The 21,037-nt window shown below is 35.1% G+C and overlaps 1 protein-coding gene across 7 annotated transcripts in view; it reads left to right on the top strand.

Annotated features, from left to right (window-relative positions):
• Positions 1-21,037, top strand: part of TBC1D32 (TBC1 domain family member 32) — a 208,581-nt gene that overhangs the window by 21,446 nt on the left and 166,098 nt on the right. For all 7 annotated transcript variants that reach the window (XM_034990457.1, XM_034990456.1, XM_034990455.1 and 4 more), the window contains 8 exons: positions 10,375-10,443; positions 12,503-12,628; positions 14,170-14,248; positions 14,353-14,456; positions 14,548-14,609; positions 15,201-15,345; positions 17,827-17,886; positions 20,844-20,934. In XM_034990457.1, coding sequence (XP_034846348.1) covers positions 10,375-10,443; positions 12,503-12,628; positions 14,170-14,248; positions 14,353-14,456; positions 14,548-14,609; positions 15,201-15,345; positions 17,827-17,886; positions 20,844-20,934 — 736 coding nt within the window. The remainder of the gene's footprint in view (positions 1-10,374; positions 10,444-12,502; positions 12,629-14,169; positions 14,249-14,352; positions 14,457-14,547; positions 14,610-15,200; positions 15,346-17,826; positions 17,887-20,843; positions 20,935-21,037) is intronic.

Below are 21,037 nucleotides of genomic sequence, written 5' to 3'. Positions count from 1 at the left end.
GCTAGAGCAGAGCTAGCAGAAAGGCCACAGGTTAGATTAGTCCTAATAGAAGACAAAGGAGACTAGTTAGACTAGAACCTTATATGCTTGTACCATCAACTTCCTCACAGAAACTTCCAGGCCAATGGAGTCTGACCTTTGTGTGAATCCTACCTGATATTTCTAATGAAACATTTTCACCTAATTAGTGCTAACTTGGGGACATAGCTATAACAGATCCTAGCCATATACCAAAAGGGATTTGGGGAGTTTGGGTGAAATGTGAAACAGTCACACATATTGTTCACAGTTGAGACTGCATTTATCAAGGAAAAGTGTTTGGAAGTCATTAAAGCAGAACTTAAAAGTTGCTCTGCTCAGGAGGATTGTGCTAAGTTTTGAATTTTACAAGTCAGGTTTATTTTCTGATGTGATGGAGGAAATGGCAAAGACTGTGAATTTTCTTCACGTTGTAGCCCTTAATATTTCTTTGTTGATTGACTCTTTGGAAGAAGCTGGATTATAGAGATTTTAGTTTAGTTTTATTCAGTAGGTTATGGAACTGCTTCTTCAGATCAATGAAGGCACAGCAAGACCCAACTTTTAGGACTGTGGGTGCTCACAGAATTATACTTTCTTACTTGATGAACCATCTGTTTACACTGAAATTGAACAATAAAAGGAAAAAAGTGAAGCATTGTTATTTGTTCTAAGAAGTCCAGGTGTTCAGACCGCATAGGGTTGATCGAGTAGCTAGCAGTCAAAAGGTGTTAATCTGAAATGTTAAATTATTTCCAGTCCTAGAATCATAGGTTTTTTAAGAAATTCAAAGCTTTGGTAGAAATGGGGTCGTACTTTCAGAAGATGTTCTTGTTTTTTATTTTGTTTTGGTTTTATTCTTGAGAAGGAATCAGACTTTAAGTTTATATGGCTTCTTTGGGATGCCCACAGGGTATATCTGCATTTTCAAGTATCTGTCCTTTGGATATGACTGTTTCAGAAAGCTCTAATTGAGTTGAAAATGAACTGTGTCCACCCACAAGGCATGGGACCCCTGGACTTTGAGAAAAAAGCATATGAATGCCAGAAGTACCCCCAAAACTCTTTCAGTGTGACCAAACTCCAGGAGATGTTTGGGTATACCTTTGCTTAGTGAAAAGAGACCCTTTTACATGACCAAAGAGAGCATGAATTACTATATTCAGAAGTTGAAAGGGTCTCTGAAGATATGTCAGTCATTCATTCCATTAAATACTGATGTTAATAATGCTTTCAACATAGATAAGTTATTTGCTCTGGGCTTAGAAAAATCTGTCTGAATTGTTGTATGAATAACCTTGAGTAAACAATTCTGATGCTACTGTTTTGATATTGGTAGGAAACTTGTATTTTGTGAATAGAATAGGCTTTATTTCATTGTTGTTAATTGTAACAATTGCAGGCTGATTATATATGGATTTCTGACCCATTATTGAAAAACTGTGGACATGGTTGGCCTTGGACACTATTGTTGTACATTTGAGGATATTAAAGAATAAAGAAGAGAGATTGGTTTTTACTATAATTGTGAGCAGAGCACTGAAAGGATTTGGTATTGTGATTAAACCTTGAAAAAAGTCATTGCAAAATAATGCTGGAAAGATAGAAATAATAATATTAGCTGTATGTTATTGAGATTTCTGCCATACATTGGTACTTATAGACTGTACTTGACTTTATATTCAGTATAGGTGTTACTAGGCCACTCTATAGAAAAAAAGTGAGGCTTACAATAATAGGTAAGTAATTTGCCCAAACTCGTATTGCTAGTTAGGCATGAACTGTGAATTTAAGCCTGGTCCCTCTCCTTCCAAAGTCTTTGTTCCATACTACACTGCCTGGAGACTGCTTGGGTTCAGATCTCGGTTCTACCACTTACTAGCCATGTGACCCTGGACAAATGTCTAAACTTCCCTGTGCCATGGTCTTTCTCATTTGTAAAATGGGAATGATACTACCACTTACGTCATATTGTTTTTGAGAATATTAACTGAGTTAATGTATAGCAAGTCCTGAGATCTGTTGCTGCTACTCTATACATGTTAGCTTTCATCTCTTAAAGGATGTGGTGGAATGGGTGCCATTCAGAGACATACTTCTCAGCTATGGTCCTGTATGGTTTTTAACTGAGCTTCTCTGGGTTGTTTTCTACAGCTGGGAAGTAAGAGGATTACCTCTAATATACCTTAAGCTTTTAAAATTCATAAGCTTTCCTACTGCAGTTTTTCTGTCTTCCTCTTCTTTGACAGTATTTGGTGTAGTACAGCGCAGGCACTAGGCTGTGTTATAGTGTGCAAACTATTTCATTATGTTCCAAAGGAATGCCAAGGTGCACACTATTTTATATGGAGGAAGTGAGTTTAGGATAGCAGTAACCTGTTACTCTTGTATAATGTTAACTTATTTAAGGTGTTTACTGTTTCTTTGCTTTCAAGACAGCCTCTCCTTGAAACCCATCTTTTGGTATCTATGGTTGGCAGAATAATGGACCCCTTGAAGATATCCATATCTGAATCCCCCAAACCTATGAACCTGTTAGCTTACATGGTGCAGGGGTCTTTGTTAATGTGATTAAGGATTTTTGGATGGGGAGGCTATCCTCACCTAGAAGAGTCAAATGTAATCACAAGCATCTGTATAAGAGCGACTCAGGAGGGTCAGAGTCAGAGTAGGTACTGTGTAGGTAGGCTGAAGTAGAGGTCGGAGTGAGGGGATTGTTGACCTTGAAGATGGAAGGAGGCCAATGAACTAAAGAGACTGTAGGCAGTCTTTAGAAGCTGGAAAAGGTAAGGAAATGGATTCTGCCCCAGAGCCTCCAGAAGGAACACAACCCTGCTGATATGTTTTAGATTTCTGACCTCCAGAACTGTAAGATAATAAATTTATGTTGTTTTAAGTCACTAAATTTATGGTAATTTGTTATAGTAGCAATAGGAAACTAATCTAGTGCCACCGTCCTTGCTAGTTCACTGGTCTTCTCCACAAAGCTCAGGGATGATCTTTCCTGTATCTTAATTCATAGAAAAGAAGATACAATTCCTTTGACTTTGTGTTTGAACTGTATCCTGGGAACAATCTGAACCCTGTCTTTTGCTAGGCTTTGAATTCTTCCAGTAAGATTTTTCTTGAGTAGATTTTTTTCCTTTATTGGGTGCATGGTCTTTCCCCTATCTTTCAGAGTATTGACTTTCAACCACTAGTGTATGTTTTATCCTAACTCCTCAAACCTTAGAGTATTTTGAGTTCAACCCATTTTCTGGCCTCCCTAAAATCTTCAAAGCTTTTACAGTGCTCTTTTTGGTGAGGAATTCTGCTTTTGAGGATATCACACTATAGCTGATGGATTATGATTCTCCTCTTTTTTAGCAATATCAGCCAGATAACGGTAGGATAGCCACAGCCCAAACCACATTTCAGAAGCTCTTCCATCTCTAGCTACCCTCAGTTCATCAGATTTTGATTATTCTTGTCGTATAAGCAGAAAAAGATAGGAGCCTAAAGCCTTAAATGTAGAAGTGAGAGGGAAAGGTAGCTGAGACTAGAGAAAATGAAGATTATAGCATTGATAATGCAGCTTGCTCATATGAGGCTGGAGGCAGGTGGATTGCTGGGGAGAAGAATTAGGTAGGTGCAGGTGTGAGCTTTTTTGTTTGCTTGCTTAATAGTTCTCTCTTGAGACAGTTTGACACCAGAAAAACTGATTGATTAACAGTGCTAAATTTCTTCTTTATGAATACCTAAAGTTTCTTTATACTTTAAAATATTGATAGATTTTTGTTATTACCTCTTAATGGTAGCAATTTTAAAATGAAAGCTGTTTTTGTTAAAACATAATTAAAACATAGGAAATTAAACAATTTATCATTTTTTAAAAAGATTTTATTTATTTATTAGAGAGAGAGAGATCACAAGTAGGCAGACAGGCAGGCAGAGGGAGAAACAGGCTCCTTGCTGAGCACGGAGCCCAATGCAGGGCTTGATCACAGGACCCTGGGATTATGACCTGAGCCAAAGGCAGACGCCCAACCGACTGAGCCACCCAGGCACCCCAAGAAACAATTTATCATTTGAAAATGTTTTTAAAACATTGTTTTTGTTTTGAATTAGTAACTGTTCTGTATTTAAGACATTTTGAAAGGGGGGTGCATAATTTAAAAGTTTTAGATGCACTAAAATTTGAAAAAGCTATTCTACAGGAAGCTAATTCATTCTGAATCTTAGAAACAAACCAGTCTGAAATAAAGTCTGGCTCTCCCATTGATGAGTTGTGCACCTTGGTTTTTTCTCTCAATGCCTCAGTTTTCTTATCTGTTACAGTGGAGATGATAATAGAACCTACCTTATAGGGTTGTTTTGTGGATTTTATGATTTAATGTGTGTAAAGCATTTTGAACACTACCTGGCACATAGTAAGCATAAGTGTTTGCTCTTGTTCTGTTCATCATCGCTGAGTGATGTTTCTTTTTTTTTAAATTTTTTATTATGTTAATCACCATACATTACATCATTAGTTTTTGATGTAGTGTTCCATGATTCATTGTTTGTGAGTGCTCCATGCAGAACGTGCCCTCTTTAATACCCATCACCAGACTAACCCATCCTCCCACCCCCCTCCCCTCTAGAACCCTCAGTTTGCTTTTCAGAGTCCATAGTCTCTCATGGTTCGTCTCCCCCTCCGATTCCCCCCCTTCATTCTTCCCCTCCTGCTATCTTGAGGAATTCCTAATGAGGAATTCTTAATCTCAGAGCGATGTTTCTTTTCTTTTCTTTTTTTTTAAGAATAGGAAGGAACTTGTGCATTTAGACATTAAAGCCTGAAGTATCATTAGGTTCAATATTTATATATTTCTTATTTTCTATAGTTCAAAAAACAATAATAGTTGTGTATCTTTGCTTGTATTTTAATGGCTTATACAGTTTACAAACCAAATATTCGGAGTTTTCTAGGGTAAATTAATTTTGAGGGTAGTTTGATTTTGTTTAAGTGTAGTCATTGAATAATGTGAATATTCTTCAGTACATGTTGTAATAAAGTAATTGAGTGTGATATCTGTTACCAAAAAATTACAGAATGTTTTATATTTGTAATCCTTAGTAAACTGCATTTGACAGAAATATATCCCAATCATATTTCAGCATATCAATACCTTTAATTAGGATCTATATTATCCTATAGAGGACCAGATACATTTTAGATTATCCTTCAGTTCTGTTTCTGGCTCTTTCTCCTTAGAATGTGCTCAGAAATTATTTGCCAGCTTATGCTTTAACGTATATAAATATGTTTTAAAAATCTTCCTTTTGGAAGTATCAACTTATATTGATATCACCAACAGATCTGTCTTGTGTTGCTTTACAAATCAAGTTGGCATATACTACTCCCCTCAGGAATTTTCAATCTAAGAAATATCTAGCACTGTTGAAAAATCTTAACAAATCTGTATTACATGGGACACACTATCTACTTGCTCTAGTTAAAGAAGTTACTGGTTAGTTGCTATGGAAATTTATGTCAGTCCACTGATACACAATAACAGACCTTAAAAAAAAATAGGTAACCTTTAAGGCAGGTAGGTATTAGGTTGGATAATGAACAGAATTAGTAATTAAATAATAAATAATTAAAAGGAAGTAGATTAATGAGGCTTCTTCAATCAGATAACTATTAGAGGCTATGCTTTTTTTTTTTTTTAAGATTTATTTATTTTAGAGCGAGCACACGTGCACAAGCATGAGTGGGAGGGGCAGAGGGAGAAGGAGAGAGAATCTCAAGTAGACTCCATGCTGAGCACAGAACCCATCGTGGGGCTCAATCTCCCGAACCTGAGATCATGACCTGAGCTGAAACCCAGAGTTGGACACCCCCAAGCTATGCTTTTCTATGTATTATAATCTGGGAGAAAAGGCAAATATAGTAGAATTGAAGGATTTCACCTCTTTGGTTGTCTGTTCACCAACATATGCTATGTGCAATATATTATGTGCATATACTATGTGAAATATTTTGTGAACCTGCTAAACTGAAAAGATTAATCAGGTATACATTATGTCTTCAGTGAGCTTACTTGAGATTGTGAAGAGGTTATGTACATAAATAACAGAGTTGTAAGGTAGAAATAGTGCATCCTGGGAATCTAAAGAAGAGTCTTTATAACTAAGACTATCAAAAAGCTATGGAGGAAAGTATTTCAAACAAGGGAATGGACAAAGGCTCTAAATCAACAAAGAATATGGCCTATTGGGCAACCTGAGTAGTTTGTTTATATGAAGGGTTAGAGCAAAGAGTTTGTGGGAGTAAATTGGAAGGGTAGAGTAAGGCCAAATTACAGGGCAAGGTTTAGATCTTAATTATTGTTCCTAGCTATAAAATTCTAGTGCCTGGTACATTACGTTAATAGGTATCCGAAACATAGTAGATGTCAAATAAATATATGAGGAATAAATGAATGCATTCAAAAGCTAAATTGGATTATTTTGTAAGTAAAGGGATATCATTTTAGGTTTCTGAACAGAAAAGTATGTTGGGGAGATTTACGTGATAATTGTGTGCAGAAGGGCATGAGCAGGTGAGAAAGCAGATGTAGAGAGAGAAGTTAGAAGGCTATCATGATAGTTGAAGTAAGAAGGCCTAAACTGAGGAGGCTTTGTAGAAATAAATAGGGACTGATGTGAGAATTATTACAGAGGTATGATCATTAAACTTGATTCTTGAAGTGTTTTGTGGGGAGTAGTGCAGAGTGGGAATAGTCAAAAGTCTAGCTATGGTTTCAAGCTGAGGTGGTAGGAAGACCATGGTGTCATAAAGCATGCCTGGGATTAGGGAGGAAGGTTAGGTATGGAGAAGAATATAGGGAATTCTTTTTTTTTTTTTTTCAAGATTTTAAATGGCAAATACCAGTAAGGTATTCCAGTGGTGTAGCAAGTGGTTGAAAATGCAGGATTCACTTGGTAGAAAGGTTGGGCCCACCTAATTAGGTGAGACCTTAGGAAACACATTTTCAGAGGGCCAGGAGAGACTAATGGGTGCGTCAGAAAAGAAGGTACCAAACCACAATGCACTGGGTAGGAACTTAAGGGGGTATGAATTTCAAGGTGGAGGTAATGGTTAACTAGCTGTAATGAAGGCTAAAGAGAAGTCACTGCTGAGGACTAAGAAAAGATCTTTGAATTTGGTGAATAATTCACCACAGAATAATACTGGGGAGGGGGGGAAGAGGAGGTAGGTTGAAGGATCATCATGTTGATTAGCCTTAATCATTTTTGTGAAATAAAAGGCAAAACCATTTTCAGAGAGTAAGGGTTGCTTGCCTAGAGTATTGCACATAAGATTAGAAAACAGCCTTTGTCAAGGGGAGCATTTAAATAAATGAATTTTGTTAAGATTTATGTATTACATTTTTTGACTGCTGCTTTGACATAATATTGGTTGCTTCACCAAGTATGAACTGGCTGTAGTTGGGAATGTTTGAACAATGTCTGGCTCCCCCCATTTATCAGGGCTGTTGTAGAACATGCCTCTATACTGGGAAAGAGGCTGGATTAGAATGGGAATCTATGGAAATGAATGAATTATATATTTAGATTTCTTGATCTTGAATAGGTAGTTGGTAGGTAGAGTCAGTTATTTTATATTTTCTCATAGAAAATTTCCTGAGAAACAGGAAATTTACTTCAAACTTTAGAATTTTATAACAATAAAGCAAAAGACTTTGCAGTTTTCCCATTTAATTCTTCCCAGTGACACTGGGAGGTAGATGTGAAAACTGAGGATGGGATTCAAGACTCCAGGGTCACATAACTAGTTGAAGATTGAGCCAGGATTTGAAACTTCATCTGTCCAAATAAGATTCATGTCCTTGACATCATACTTATTTTTTAGTAAGTTGGATGGCAAGACATTTTAGACCTTGATAATGATCTGGTAAAAGTCATGATGGGAGTGTGGAAGGATCAGAAGAAATCAAGTTTATAAGAGGGGCAAAAGGGCCAGGCTAAAGGGGGTAAAAAAAAGCTTGTCTAGCAGTAGAACAGAATGAGTAAGTATATACATATATACTTTACATGTATTTGAGTACATTTATATGCATGTATATGTATATACTTCTGAATGTACATATATGCATTATATATGTATCACAAATGCATATAAGTACATATGCTTATATATACTATTTAAGATATTCTATATTATTTATGTTTTTTTTCATTTGGCAAGACTGCTGCATTCATATACTTATATTTATTGTTAGTATTCCTAGATTTTAATATTTTAACTATAATATAAAAATTCAAAATTGAAGGTCTATTTAATATATATTGCTTTTAATTTTGAAAAGTAGCATATACAGAGTCTTTAGCAGTTCAACTATATACTTTCAGAAAGGAGTAAAAGTAAAATTTAAGGCGCTTTAAGAAATGGAATATCAGGCTGTTTGGGTTTTTTATAGAATGGTTGTATGTACTCTGTGTTGCTAAGGACAATGTAACATTGTGGGAAGACTCACTTTGTAATCATTTATATATTAAACTAATGTGTATTGAGTGACTACTCTGTATGAGGAACTAATTCAGGTATTGGGGATACCACAGTGAAAAAAGACCAAATTCTAAGCAATAATAGGGCAGCCATGCAAAACTCTGGAGGAAGAGCATTGCCAGGTGGGAGGATGGAGATGGCAAAGGTTCTTAGGCTAGAGTGTGCATGGCATCTTCCAGGAATGGGGAAAAAAGGCCAGTGTGACTGAAGTCTGGATGGCAGAGGGAAAAATTGTAGGAGAGTGTGTTAGAGAAGCAGGGGCCCAGATCATGTAAGTAAATCTATATTCTAAGTATTGTGGGAAGTATCCTTTGTGGGATTGAAATAAGGGAGATGAAGAGATTTGATTTGTAACTTTGAGAAGCTTCATCTGACTGTTGCTGGAGAATGAGTGGATGGTAGGGTGGAGTAGGATGGGATTTAAGAATAGAAGCAAGGACTGAGGGTTGCTGGAGTGGAGGGGGGTGGGAGGGATGGGATGGCTGGGTGATGGACATTGGGGAGGGTATATACTATGGTGAGTGCTGTGAATTGTGTAAGATTGATGAATCACAGACCTGTACCCCTGAAACAAATAATATATGTCAATAAAAAAATAAATAAAATAAAACATTTTTTTAATATAAAAAAATAGAAGCAAGGAGACTAAGATGAATTGAAGGAGGCTAGGCTAGAGTTGATGGTGCCTTGATTTAAGCTTTTAGCAGGGAAGTATAGGGTAGTTGGAGTTAAGATATGTGGAACTTGGGGGTTATCTTATGGGACTTAATGATATTGGGTATAGGAAATAAGAGAAAGTGAAGATCCAAGATTGACTTCTATTTTTGATATAAGTAAAAAATCTGGATGGGTGGGTAGTGTCATTTAGGAGGCTGGAGAAGTTTGGGGAGGCGCAGGTTTGGAATAAAATCAAGAATTCTGTCTTGGACATGTTAAGTTTGAGATGCCTATTAGACATCCAAATGGAAATGTTGAAAGGATAATTATATATAACTTTGGAGAAGCAGTGACTGATGGAGATTTGAGTCATCATGATGTACCTAAAGAACTGGATGAGAACACCTAAGGGAAGAGTGTACATAGTAAAAATGTGGATGGGAATCTGAGTTCTGATAACTGGGTGCCTTGGAAAGTTATTTAACCTTAGTTTTCATATTTCTCATATTTCAGTCATTGTGAATTGAGATCATATAGGGCTTGTTACATAAAAGGTAATAAATGACAGCTATTATTTTAATGGCAGTTTTATTTTTAGATGGTAATTTTAGGTATTAGTCATATTTAAACTGCCTTCAGCAAGAAAAAGACCCTTTCCTTTTTCAAAATAACTTATGGTCTACTATAAACTTTTCTTTAGATAGAGGCTTTTATCTCTGGAATTTTTCACCAAAGAGGCGGCATGGAGGGCTAAGGAAAAGTACAAGAAAGATAAAGAGACAAAAATGTTTAAGCAGCATCATAGCTCTGCCTAGGGTACCATTAGTGCCTTCTTGTTTTAGCTTTCTGTTTCATTCATCTCACATTTCTGGGTACAAAACATCTTGGCTTTACATCTTTTGAATCTTGTAATGTACTACATATTGCAGTAGCTCAGCAAATAATAATAATTTTCATATACATGAAGTACACTGTTCTCCTGAGACTGCGGTTCCCATTTAAATGCCTTGGGAAACAAATTCCACGTTTTCTGCCAAATCAGAATAGATCACTCTCTTTTCTTGCTCAGAATGCATTTTGTGCTTGGAATTATATTAAAAAATAATTTATAGCAGTACTTCTAAAAAGTCTACTAAATGAATGTTCTGTCAATTGTTTTACAGAGTTACAAATTTTGTCAAGGAAAATTACAACTGATTTTAGACCAGTTGGATCCTGGGCAACCTAAAGAGGTAAGTTTAAAGGATAGCTGTCAAGTTCAATCAGGTATATATATTTATAATATATTAGATTATAATCAGTAGCAGGTGGACTGTTTCTCTTAAAGATAGGCTTTTATTATCATGGTGCTCCTAGACTGATGTCGCTGCTAGACTTTCCAGTCTTGAAATGAAAGGTCACAGAATAAGGGAGGCTGTCAGAGAATTGTCACCGTTTGTAGGAGGAAATTTTTATGTCTAGTTTCAGTTTTGAAGGGATAAAGTTATAAGCAGTTGTCTCCCAGACTGTTCTTTCACTGTTGCTTTGTATGTGATATTTTAGTGATTTCCTTGAAGAAAAACAATCTTCATTTAATGTTCTTTCTACTTCTGGAAAATGTGAGCAACTTTGACACATGTATTCATTTATTAGAAAAAGGATTTTAAAGAAGGAGTTCTAGGGGCGCCTGGGTGGCTCAGTTGGTTAAGCAACTGCCTTTGGCTCAGGTCATGATCCTGGAGTACCGGGATTGAGTCCTGCATCAGGCTCCCTGCTCAGCAGGGAGTCTGCTTCTCCCTCTGACCCTCCCCCCTCTTGTGCTCTGTCTCTAAAATAAATAAATAAAATCTTTAAAGAAGGAGTTCTATTGAATTGTGCCTGTTTATATTTTAAGATTATATACATTGCTGTTTATCATCTTATTTCATTAAATCAGTCTGAAATAGAAAATAGGATTTTAAGTACCTAAGACTTTTGTGCATATCTTGCCAATTGGTTTCAGTTTTTGAAATGTTTTTCAAGTTTTCATTTTATTTTACTTTATTTTTTAAAGATTTTATTTATTTGAGATAGAGCACGCGTGAGCACAAGTCAGGGGAGGGACAGAGGGAGAGGGAGAAGCAGGCTCTCCACTGAGCAGGGAGCCCAACTTGGGGCTCGAAGGCAGACACTTAACTGACTGAATCATCCAGGCGCCCTATATGTTAACAATCTTATTGTCTTCAGTTTAAGTGGATTTCTTGGAAATCTGTACTTGTTCGGAAACTTTTATTGTGCTTCTGCAAGTAATAAATTCTTAATGGGATTTTGTCCTAAAAATTAACTGAAAAGGAGAAAATATTTAATGTTTCTAAAATCTCTCCAAAGTCCTCCAGTCCCTATCACAAATATAGTTGTGTTTAGGAGTTCTTCTTTCATAAGAATATATAGACACTTTTAAGTGCATGTGTATTCTTTTTCACCTAAAATTTGATTTAGAGTGTCTGGTTTCCTAAGGTCTTAGCTTCTCCTGCCCTTCCCACCCCCCCCCCCACCTCTTGCCCTTTTTAGACCACTAGGTTTCAGTTATTTCAGCTGGAGAAACAACCAGATTTTGAGAAATGGGTTGGAATCAGTGTGTTATTACTCACTAGTTGGAGAGTGGTGGGGGAGAAGCCTTGCTCCATTCATGATTGGAGTAGAGCTATTTTTCACTGCTGTTGTTTGGGTCATACTGTTTTGGGTGAATTCTGATTCGATTTTGCAAATAATGATTAAGAAGTAAGCTTTCCATGAAAATACAGACATTCAATTTTGCATCCTACCTCAGTGGTTAGAAGGTCAGAAAATACGGTGTAGCAACAAAAACTAGTCCAAATTATTTTGTGAGAATTGTTCCTATATTCTGGAATGGGAATGCTTCACCGGGGGCATATTATGCTATTTTTAAAATTAAGGCCCTCAAACTATAGGACCACCTATAGGTGCCTACTTAAGTAGGGAAAATGTGTGAGACAAATCCATTGGAAAACCTTGCCCTGGTGATTCAGATTTGGCCACCATTCTTCTTCCTCTTTCACTTAGACATGTGACCTAGAATCTCCAACAGTTAGGTTTTAATTTTTGCTTTATGTAAAATAACAACCTATTTTTTTCTATTTAACACTTAGTTTCAAAAAATGAGTTCTCAAAAATTGTTTTATAAAAGGACTTCTGATTTTCATCAATTGGCTCTTTGAAACAATTATCTAGACTGCTTTTCAATGTTTAATATTTGAAGTATTGGTGGTATTCTAGTGGCTGGGTATTAATAAAACATGTTTTAAATTATAGGTGAGATATGAAGCCTTGCAAACGTTATGTTCAGCTCCGCCGTCTGATGTTTTGAACTGTGAAAATTGGACGACTCTCTGTGAAAAACTGACAGTGTCTCTTTCAGATCCTGATCCTGTGTTTAGTGTAAGGAAACACACTGAGCAAGACAGAAGTCTTTGCTTCATAGAACTTACATTCTAGTAGAGGAGTCAGTGAACAATTATTAAAGAAAAAAAATCTCAATACGTTTATCTGTTGAAAATCGCATTCTTCCATCAATGAAGATATAATTATACTGATAAACAGAAGTGGTTTGGAAACAAGTGGTTTGTTGTTTTTATAAGGGGGGGAAATGTGTTCAATTACCTAATATCTGGATGCAGTTCAACCTGACACCAGATGATGATGCAGACTTCTGTAAAAACTCAATGATCCAGGAACTTCAAAAGGGAAAAAGATATTTCAGGGTCACTTTTAACATTTCAAGGCTTTCTAAAAGCAAGTACAGTTGTAAATTTCTCTGTATTTTTTTTCTTAACAAAGAAAAGTGGTCAGAGAGGTTTCCTTTTAAAAAGTTATTTAACAACTTTATAAACAGTAAATATCCTAATGGGTCAATATAAGTGGCTTTGTTTAGCCATTATAGATTATTCAGCAAGAATATTGTCATTGTTTAATAAAATGGGAAGAAGTTGTTACAGAGGGGAAATGGTAATAGAACCAATCATTTTGGACTGGAAAACAAGATGTGGCATTCTTTTTTGAATTTATGCTTGATCCAGATTCTTGAGTTGGATTCTGTTTCTTCATTTCCTATTCTAAAAGACTCTTGCATGTAACTGAGTGAAGCCTATAGTGTTTGAAGAGTGTGACAGATACTTACCAATTGCTGTAACTATAAAAATAAACTTTCCAAAGTATTTAATATCCTGTATTCAGTAAGAATTCCTTCGGGTTATTAGAAATTTTTAGTCATTTGGGTAACCATTTTTTTTTAATTATGCTACATTTGATATAGGCAAGTTATTTACCCCCGCCCCAGAGTAGAACACTTGAGGAGATGTTATGTTTTTCTTTAATGGGATATTGAATTTCACGATTAGGATTAATTTCATCACAATATTAAAGTTGGTAAAATTAAAATGATAGCTGTCGTTTGTAAGTACTTACTAGTGCCAAATACTTTTCTAGCTACATCTATTAACAGTTAATTCATTTACCTTGTGATAGTTTCTACTTTAGGTTTTAATAATGTAAATTTGGAAGATGTGTTAAATAATTCTTTTCTTGGGAATGGGCAAAATATTAGAGTCCTAATGTCAAATTACTGAAACTACGCATGTAAACAATTTTAAAAAACAACAAATGTTGGATTTGGAAGAGTGGAGTATTTTTTGTTTGTTTGTGTTAACCATTTAGTACTCCTACTTTTCCCTTGATACCTTCACATTGTACCTTCTTCTGTCTATCAAACCTCACTCTCTCCCCTCCCATGTAGTTTTAGTCAATTTTACTTTTTACTGACCAACATAAGATTGTGCTCTTATTTATAAGTACATTCCTACTTAAGTTTTGAATGGATTATTTTGTTTATTTTCTAAGTTTTTCACTATGTGAAAAATAGGTTTTTCATCTCTGTTCTATTTTTGTAAGAATCTCTGATGCAAATCTTTTCATTTCCACAGGACCGGATTTTAAAATTCTATGCACAGACGTTTACTCTTTCACCATTACATATGACCAAGGAGATTTATACAAGCTTAGGTATGTTTATTAAATTTTTTTGTGCTTAAGAAAATGGATAGGAAATAACTTTTCAGAAAACACTGTAAATGAATGATATCATATTTTTAAATTTTTCTTTTCAGCTAAATATTTGAAGTTATACTTTCTTTCTAGAGAAAATTATATTCCTACTCTTTCAGCTGGTATAGATATAAGTAATCCTAATGTGATCTGCTTACTTAAAAAGGTATTCACTTGCTATATGCTTTTTTAAAAATTTAAATAGTTCTGTATTTAAGAATTCTGATTTTTGAGAACTGTTACGCACTGCTTTTCAGGTTCGTCTTCTAAATGAATATCAGAAAGAGGCTCCATCTTTCTGGATTCGTCACCCAGAAAAGTAAGTCCTCTAATTTATGCTAATATAAAATATAGGAGTGTTACTGTCCCATGTACATTACAAGGAGAAAGAATAGAGACAGTCTTAATTGACTTACGTTTTTGGGAAGGGGTTCATAGGTTTATTTAGCTTTTCATGTTTTGTGCTTTCCTACATGAATGGCTCTATGCAAATATCATTTTATATTATTTATTTATCACAACAAAGCAAAATGAAGTTGCTGTAGCCTCCAGTTCTTTTATAATTTGTCTTTGCTAGCTTGGACAGGATCCTTAAGTGTTCTTTAACCTTTTTTCTTTCAGTTCTAAAATTTTTTAATAAGGTTGTAAGAGCAACTGTAAATCTAAAAAGGAAAGTTAAGTTTGGAGAGCCAGTGTTGAAGTAGAAAGAACATATGTTTTATAAAAAGCAGGAAGAAATTGGATGTGAATCCCACCTCTACCATTTGCTGAAACATAAAAAAAAAAGTTGTTTCTAAAAATTTTCACTTCATTATTCTATAAATATAAAATATATCACTGGTACAGTGGGTGTGTGTATGTGTAATAGCATTTGTTTTTTTCTAAAACTGTTTTGTTCCCAAACTTTAAGGTATATGGAAGAAATTGTGGAGAATACTTTGTCCTTATTATCAGTTAAACATGATCAGAGCCATCTTGTCTCACAAAAGATTTTGGATCCAATTTACTTTTTTGCATTGGTTGATACCAAGGCTGTGTGGTTCAAAAAGTGGATGGTAAGGAAAAATGGAATGTTTTTATACTTTTCAGTGCATTGCTGTATTGTTTCAAAGAATAGCTAACATTCCAGTTTTTACTGTGTGCTAAGAGTTCTAATCACTTTTACATGTTAAACTCATTTAAATCTTACAGCAGTCTATGAGATAGATGGTATTATTACCTCATTTTACTGATGTGGGATCTGAGCCATGGAGAAGTAACTTAAGATTGTTTACCTAGTAAGTGACAGAGCCAGAATGGGATTTTAAATGATAATCTAGTAAACTGAATGATCTATCCAAAATCTAGTCTTTTTTAGTTTAAAAGCTTCAGATTTTTTAAGTAGGTATGGTAGAATGTGAGTTCAATGTTCATTTTTCTCTGACTTAGGAAGTATGTCTGAAAATGTCCTTTCATTTACTTCCTCCTGAACCTGTAGTTTGGAAAATGTTTAATGCCTGAATGCCGGTGATTTCCAGGGGAGCTCATTACTGTTCTGGAACTGAAACTAATTGAAGAGTAAAAGAGATCCTTATGCTGTTCCTCCCTCATCTGCTGAGGAATAAGAGTGGTCTGTGTGGTAGTAGCTGCAGCAGTGCTGGCTTTTATTCTTACATCTTTGTCCCTCTAAAACTGGTCTGCCAGGCATTATGTATTTGCTGCTGTGGGGAAGGGAGAAGGGTGGGGCCGTGACTTGCCATGCAAAGCAGCAACATGTTTATTTACTGCTTGGCACAGTTTGGACATTACCTAGTTTGGCTTATTTTTATTTTTATTTTTGTTATCTAAACTGGATAGTAATGCCTAATTAACCAAAACCCAGTTCTGTCCAGGGTTTAGCCCTTACCTGGCCTATACTGTTTATGTTTGATAAGTGTTTGCTCAATTTAATTAACTTGAACCCTTTGTTTCTTACATCCGACACTTTCTCCTTAATTTTTAATTATCAAATTATACCTTTATTGTAGAAAACATGCGAAATATGTAAAACCACAAATTAAATTTCTATAACACAGGTATAACTATTAAGATTTTGGTTATGTAGTTACATTATATACAATTGTAAATTTATCGGTTTAGGTCTTTAACAAATCCTATTCTGTTGGGACTCCTGGGTGGCTTAGTCATTAAGTGTCTGCCTTCTGCTCAGGTCATGATCCCAGGGTCCTGGGATCTAGCCCCGCATCGGGCTCTTTGCTCAGTGGGGAGCCTGCTTCTCCATCTGTCTGCTGCTCCCCCTGCTTGTGCTCGTTCTCTCTCTCTCTCTGACAAATAAATAAAATCTTTAAAAGAAAAACAAATCCTATTCTGTTTATAATTTTTTCACTTAACATTTTTTATTGTTGGTACTTGATTCTCAAGAGTATGCAGCGGATCACAGGAAAACTAACCAACAGAAAATTCTTTAAAAAAAAATCAGCTCCTGAGTGTGTTCTAATATTAATGAAAATTCATCACATTACCCTATACTCATCTAAGTCAGAGGTTGGCAGACTTTCTAAAGGGCCAGCAGTAAATTTTTGGTTTTGTGGGCTGTACTGTCTCTGCACCTACTCAATTCTGTTGTAACCCAAAAGCATCCATAGATAATATATAAAACTTTATGTACCAAATCAGGTAGCAGCTGAACTTGGTGTGAGGGATATAGTATAGTGACTGGTCTAAGGCATGCCCAATGAGGATTTCTTTTCAGAACATGATCAGAAGTTGAATTGTTGGTTACCATTTCTCTTTTAAAACTGAAAAAAGGATTAATGGTTTTTGAAAACATTTTAAACCACTAGGGTTAAAACACACAGGGTTTCTATTAAACCTCAATTAACCAATACCCCATTTAATTAAACTCTATTTCCTAGAATTGTGATAGTTTTTTCCAAGTATAATACTGTTTAATAGTTTTTATTAAGTAAAATGAAGAAGCTATGTTGAAAATACATATCTAATATAATTTAGTAATATTGATGTATAGTCTCCCCTTTGTGCAATGCATAAAAAGCACGTTTTAATCCTACTATATTTAGCTCTAAGGAGAGAATTATTTTTTGGCACTTCAAATCACTTAAAATATGTGATTGGCAGAAAATGATTAAGATACTGTTCTTTTAGAACATTTCATGCTTGGCAAACTTCTGCATATGTAGACAGTAGAATATCCTCTTCATTGTGAGGGTTGTGATCTTCTCCTCCCCCACTTTTGTATCTTTCCTTCAGATATGTGTGTTGATAATGGTTTTAAAATAACTTAGCACAGAAACTGGTTGCATTTGAGGGATCGAATATTTTTTCTACTGGTCTGTTAATAAATGATCCGTAGTTTTTTCTTATCATTTGCATTCTTGTGATTGCTATGCTCATAATCCATCGTACATAGAAAAACCTGTTTTGTACTGATTACAATAATTTAAAACTTGTTGGTAATTTATGTTATTGGAAATGATGCAGGAAAAATAGGCTTTGGTATAGCTTGAATATTAAATATCATTTTCTCCTAATTTTAGCATGCATATTATAGCAGAACTGCAGTACTAAGACTTCTAGAAAAGAAATATAAATCTCTGGTAAGTCTATTTCTGTCCTTATTTTGAGAAATAATATCACAAAAACATATACAGTGTAATAAGTTGAATGTGCAAAGTTGAGTGATAATTAATCTTGGTTGATGAAACAATCCCCCTTTTATGTGATCTTTTTAAAACTACCGTTCTGTGAAATATAAAAGGATATAAGTAGAGACTTAAATTATAGTCAGGATAACAATTAGGAAATCCATAATTACAGAGTAAATTGAGATGCTTAACAAGCTAGTTTGAGATAAGCCCTATTTTTAAGTATTATAACTTAATTCAGGTTGGGTATTTGTAGGGGAGTTAGTTCTGTAAAATATACCCAAGCTTTTGACTGAAGGTTGTATGAAAAACGCAGAATGTTAAATGCTTTTGTATTTACAAAATTAATTCAAGTTACACCAAATATAAACTAATACTGTAAAATACATTAGCAAAATTTTCTACATTTATTGCTATTGGTAGAATAGTATGTACAGGCATTGAAAGGAATTGAAAAGCAATCAAATCTAATAACAATTGACAAACATAAAATGTGAACTTTATTAAAATATTTTTAAAAGTTCTCATATGACTTTGAAATAAGTATTATTTCTGTAGTTAGAATCTTGAGTTTAAAAGGGCAAGTGAAATATTCCTAGAGTTGTGAACTCTCTGAGTGCAGTAGAGCATAAATGAAAGAACAATAATTTTTCTGTGTTTGAGAATCAAGAACATTGAGTTTCAGAAAGGAGAAGAGAGGAATGTTGAAGAATAGAGTGAGGATTTATTAGTAGAAGTAGTAAGTGTTTGGGTGCCTGAGTGGCTCAGTCCATTAAGTGACTGACTCTTGATTTTGGCTCAGGTCGTGCTCTCCAACAGAGGGAGGCTCCAGGCTCAGCCGGGAGTCTGCTGGAGATTCTCACTCTCTCCCTCTGCCCCTCCCCCTACTTGCGGGGCTGCTCTCTTTCCTTTTATCTCTCTCTCTCTCTCAGATAAATCCTAAAAAAGTAGTGTTTAAGAATTTTTAATGAATTGAAATAGTCTTTCCACATCTCATTTCCCTCCCATTCCTATTTTAAATGAAGATTTTTGCCATATGAATATAGACTGATCCTGTCAGAATAGAGGAAGGGGGGAGAAACCCCAGTGATTCGCCCTCCCCATGGTCTGTCATACAAATAATTTACTGTTGCTATCACAGGAGCCTGGGTGGAAGTTTTGCAAATGTTTCTGATAGATTAACTTTTTAAATAAGGAACAAATTTTTAAGAGTTAATTATACTATAATCAGTTTTTAGTCTGAAAATAGTTACTTTATTATAAAGAACTTTATATCAAATACATCCTGTACATAATGGGTCAAACTTGCATGAGATTTCAACTTAAACCTTATTTTCTCTTAAAAAGCTTTCCTAAACTTACAAAATATGAGTGAGTTCATAATAATAGAGGATGGATGGCAACTCAGGTACACTTACTTGCTAACTCCTAACATGGAGGAAGGGCAGGGGAGGGAAGTTAAAAAAACAGGGTATGTGAAAAACCAAGAGAAAACTTAAATTTTAGCTGTCAATATTTTTTTTAAATGACTTTGCGAGGGCAAAAAAAGGAAATACACTACATAAAGCCATTTCAGAAGTCATTCCCTTAAGGGTAGATTGGGCAAAGAATGAAGTTGTTTAAATAAAAAGTTAAATATTTATGCTGATAGCCAAAATGCTTTTCAACTAGTTCATGACTTTACAATGCTATGGAAATAAAGCTCTCAGCTTTCTCAGTTCTTAAAAATAGACAGCACGGGGGTGCCTGGGTAGCTCACTCAGTTAGCATCTGCCTTCCGCTCAGGTCATGATCCTAGGATCCTGGGAATGGAGCCCTATATTAGGTTCCCTGCTCAGCAGGGAGTTTGCTTCTCCCTCTGCCCCTCCTCCCCATGCTTGTATACACGCTTTCTTTCTCTCAAATAAATAAATAAAATAAATAAATAAAATCTTAAAAAAATTGACAGCAAGCACATAAATTGTGTTGCCTAATGCTACCTACTTAAAATTTCATAAATGTCATAAATGTAATAGAATTGCACAGAGTAGCCACTAACCATGTATTAGTTTTAAATTATAATTAAGGAAAATTAAAAATACCCAGTTCCCTCAGTTTCCCTAATTACATTTCAAGTTTTCAGTAGCCACATATAACTAGTGGCCACTCTGCTGGACAATGCAGACATTCCTCAGTTGCAGAAAATGCTATGAGACTATGGAGAAAGAAGCTAGAAGAAATGCTTTAGCAGGTCATCGTGCCAAACCCACTGCCATGATTAAAGCCTTTATGTAAGGAGCTCTAACAAAGCAAAAGACAAATGCATGGAATGGTCTTAAAGTTCCCACTGTACATGCACAAAATCTGATCTTCAATTCTGAAAAGTAGGAATAGAGTTTATATTCATTTTTCCCAATGTTTCTTTTCAAAAGTTGGGCCACGTATACTTTAAAATTTACACACACACACACATACACACACACACATCTTTTGATATTTGCATCTACTGAATATATAAAGGAGTTCTCCATAGGGAATAGAAAGCTGATCTAGTTCATATTCTGCTGGCTAGATAGGAAGAAAAGACTCTAAGGCAAGGGAACTGGGGATATTGGCAAGAGAGTTCTTAAAGTCATGGTCACAGAATTTTTGCATCTTTCACTGTAAAGTGTGAAGTATGTATCTATTTTTGTCCATTGACACTGACATTATAGCAATATTGTTGGTCCACAAGTATGAATGATGCCATTGTTAAAATATAATTGGGGAGGCTGAGCTTCAGTGGCCTGGAAAAATATTATTTTAAATATTTTTCTTAAATAATTTTTCCAGCATATTTTTAGAACCTTAATTAACTTTTTTTTTTTTTTTTTACTGCTTGAACTTGGGGGCTGTAAATTTCTAGAATTAATAAGTTATTATTTTATTAGATAACTACAGCAGTTCAGCAGTGTGTTCAGTACTTTGAGTTGTGTGAAGCCATGAAAGCCGATGAGATTTTGGGTCATTCAAAGCATTGTGGTAAGTATTGTTTTCCTCTGTTACATACTTTTAAAGATGATACCTTTTAGTAACTTAGTTTTTAATGGTCAGTAGCATGGTAAATTAGATCACTTCTGCTAAT

Source organism: Mirounga leonina, unplaced genomic scaffold (assembly GCF_011800145.1).
Source record: "Mirounga leonina isolate KUSES-001 unplaced genomic scaffold, KU_Mleo_1.0 Mir_53, whole genome shotgun sequence".
NCBI lineage: Eukaryota > Metazoa > Chordata > Mammalia > Carnivora > Phocidae > Mirounga > Mirounga leonina.
Note: the sequence above shows the minus strand (reverse complement) of the source record. Positions and strands in the feature narration are given on the sequence as shown.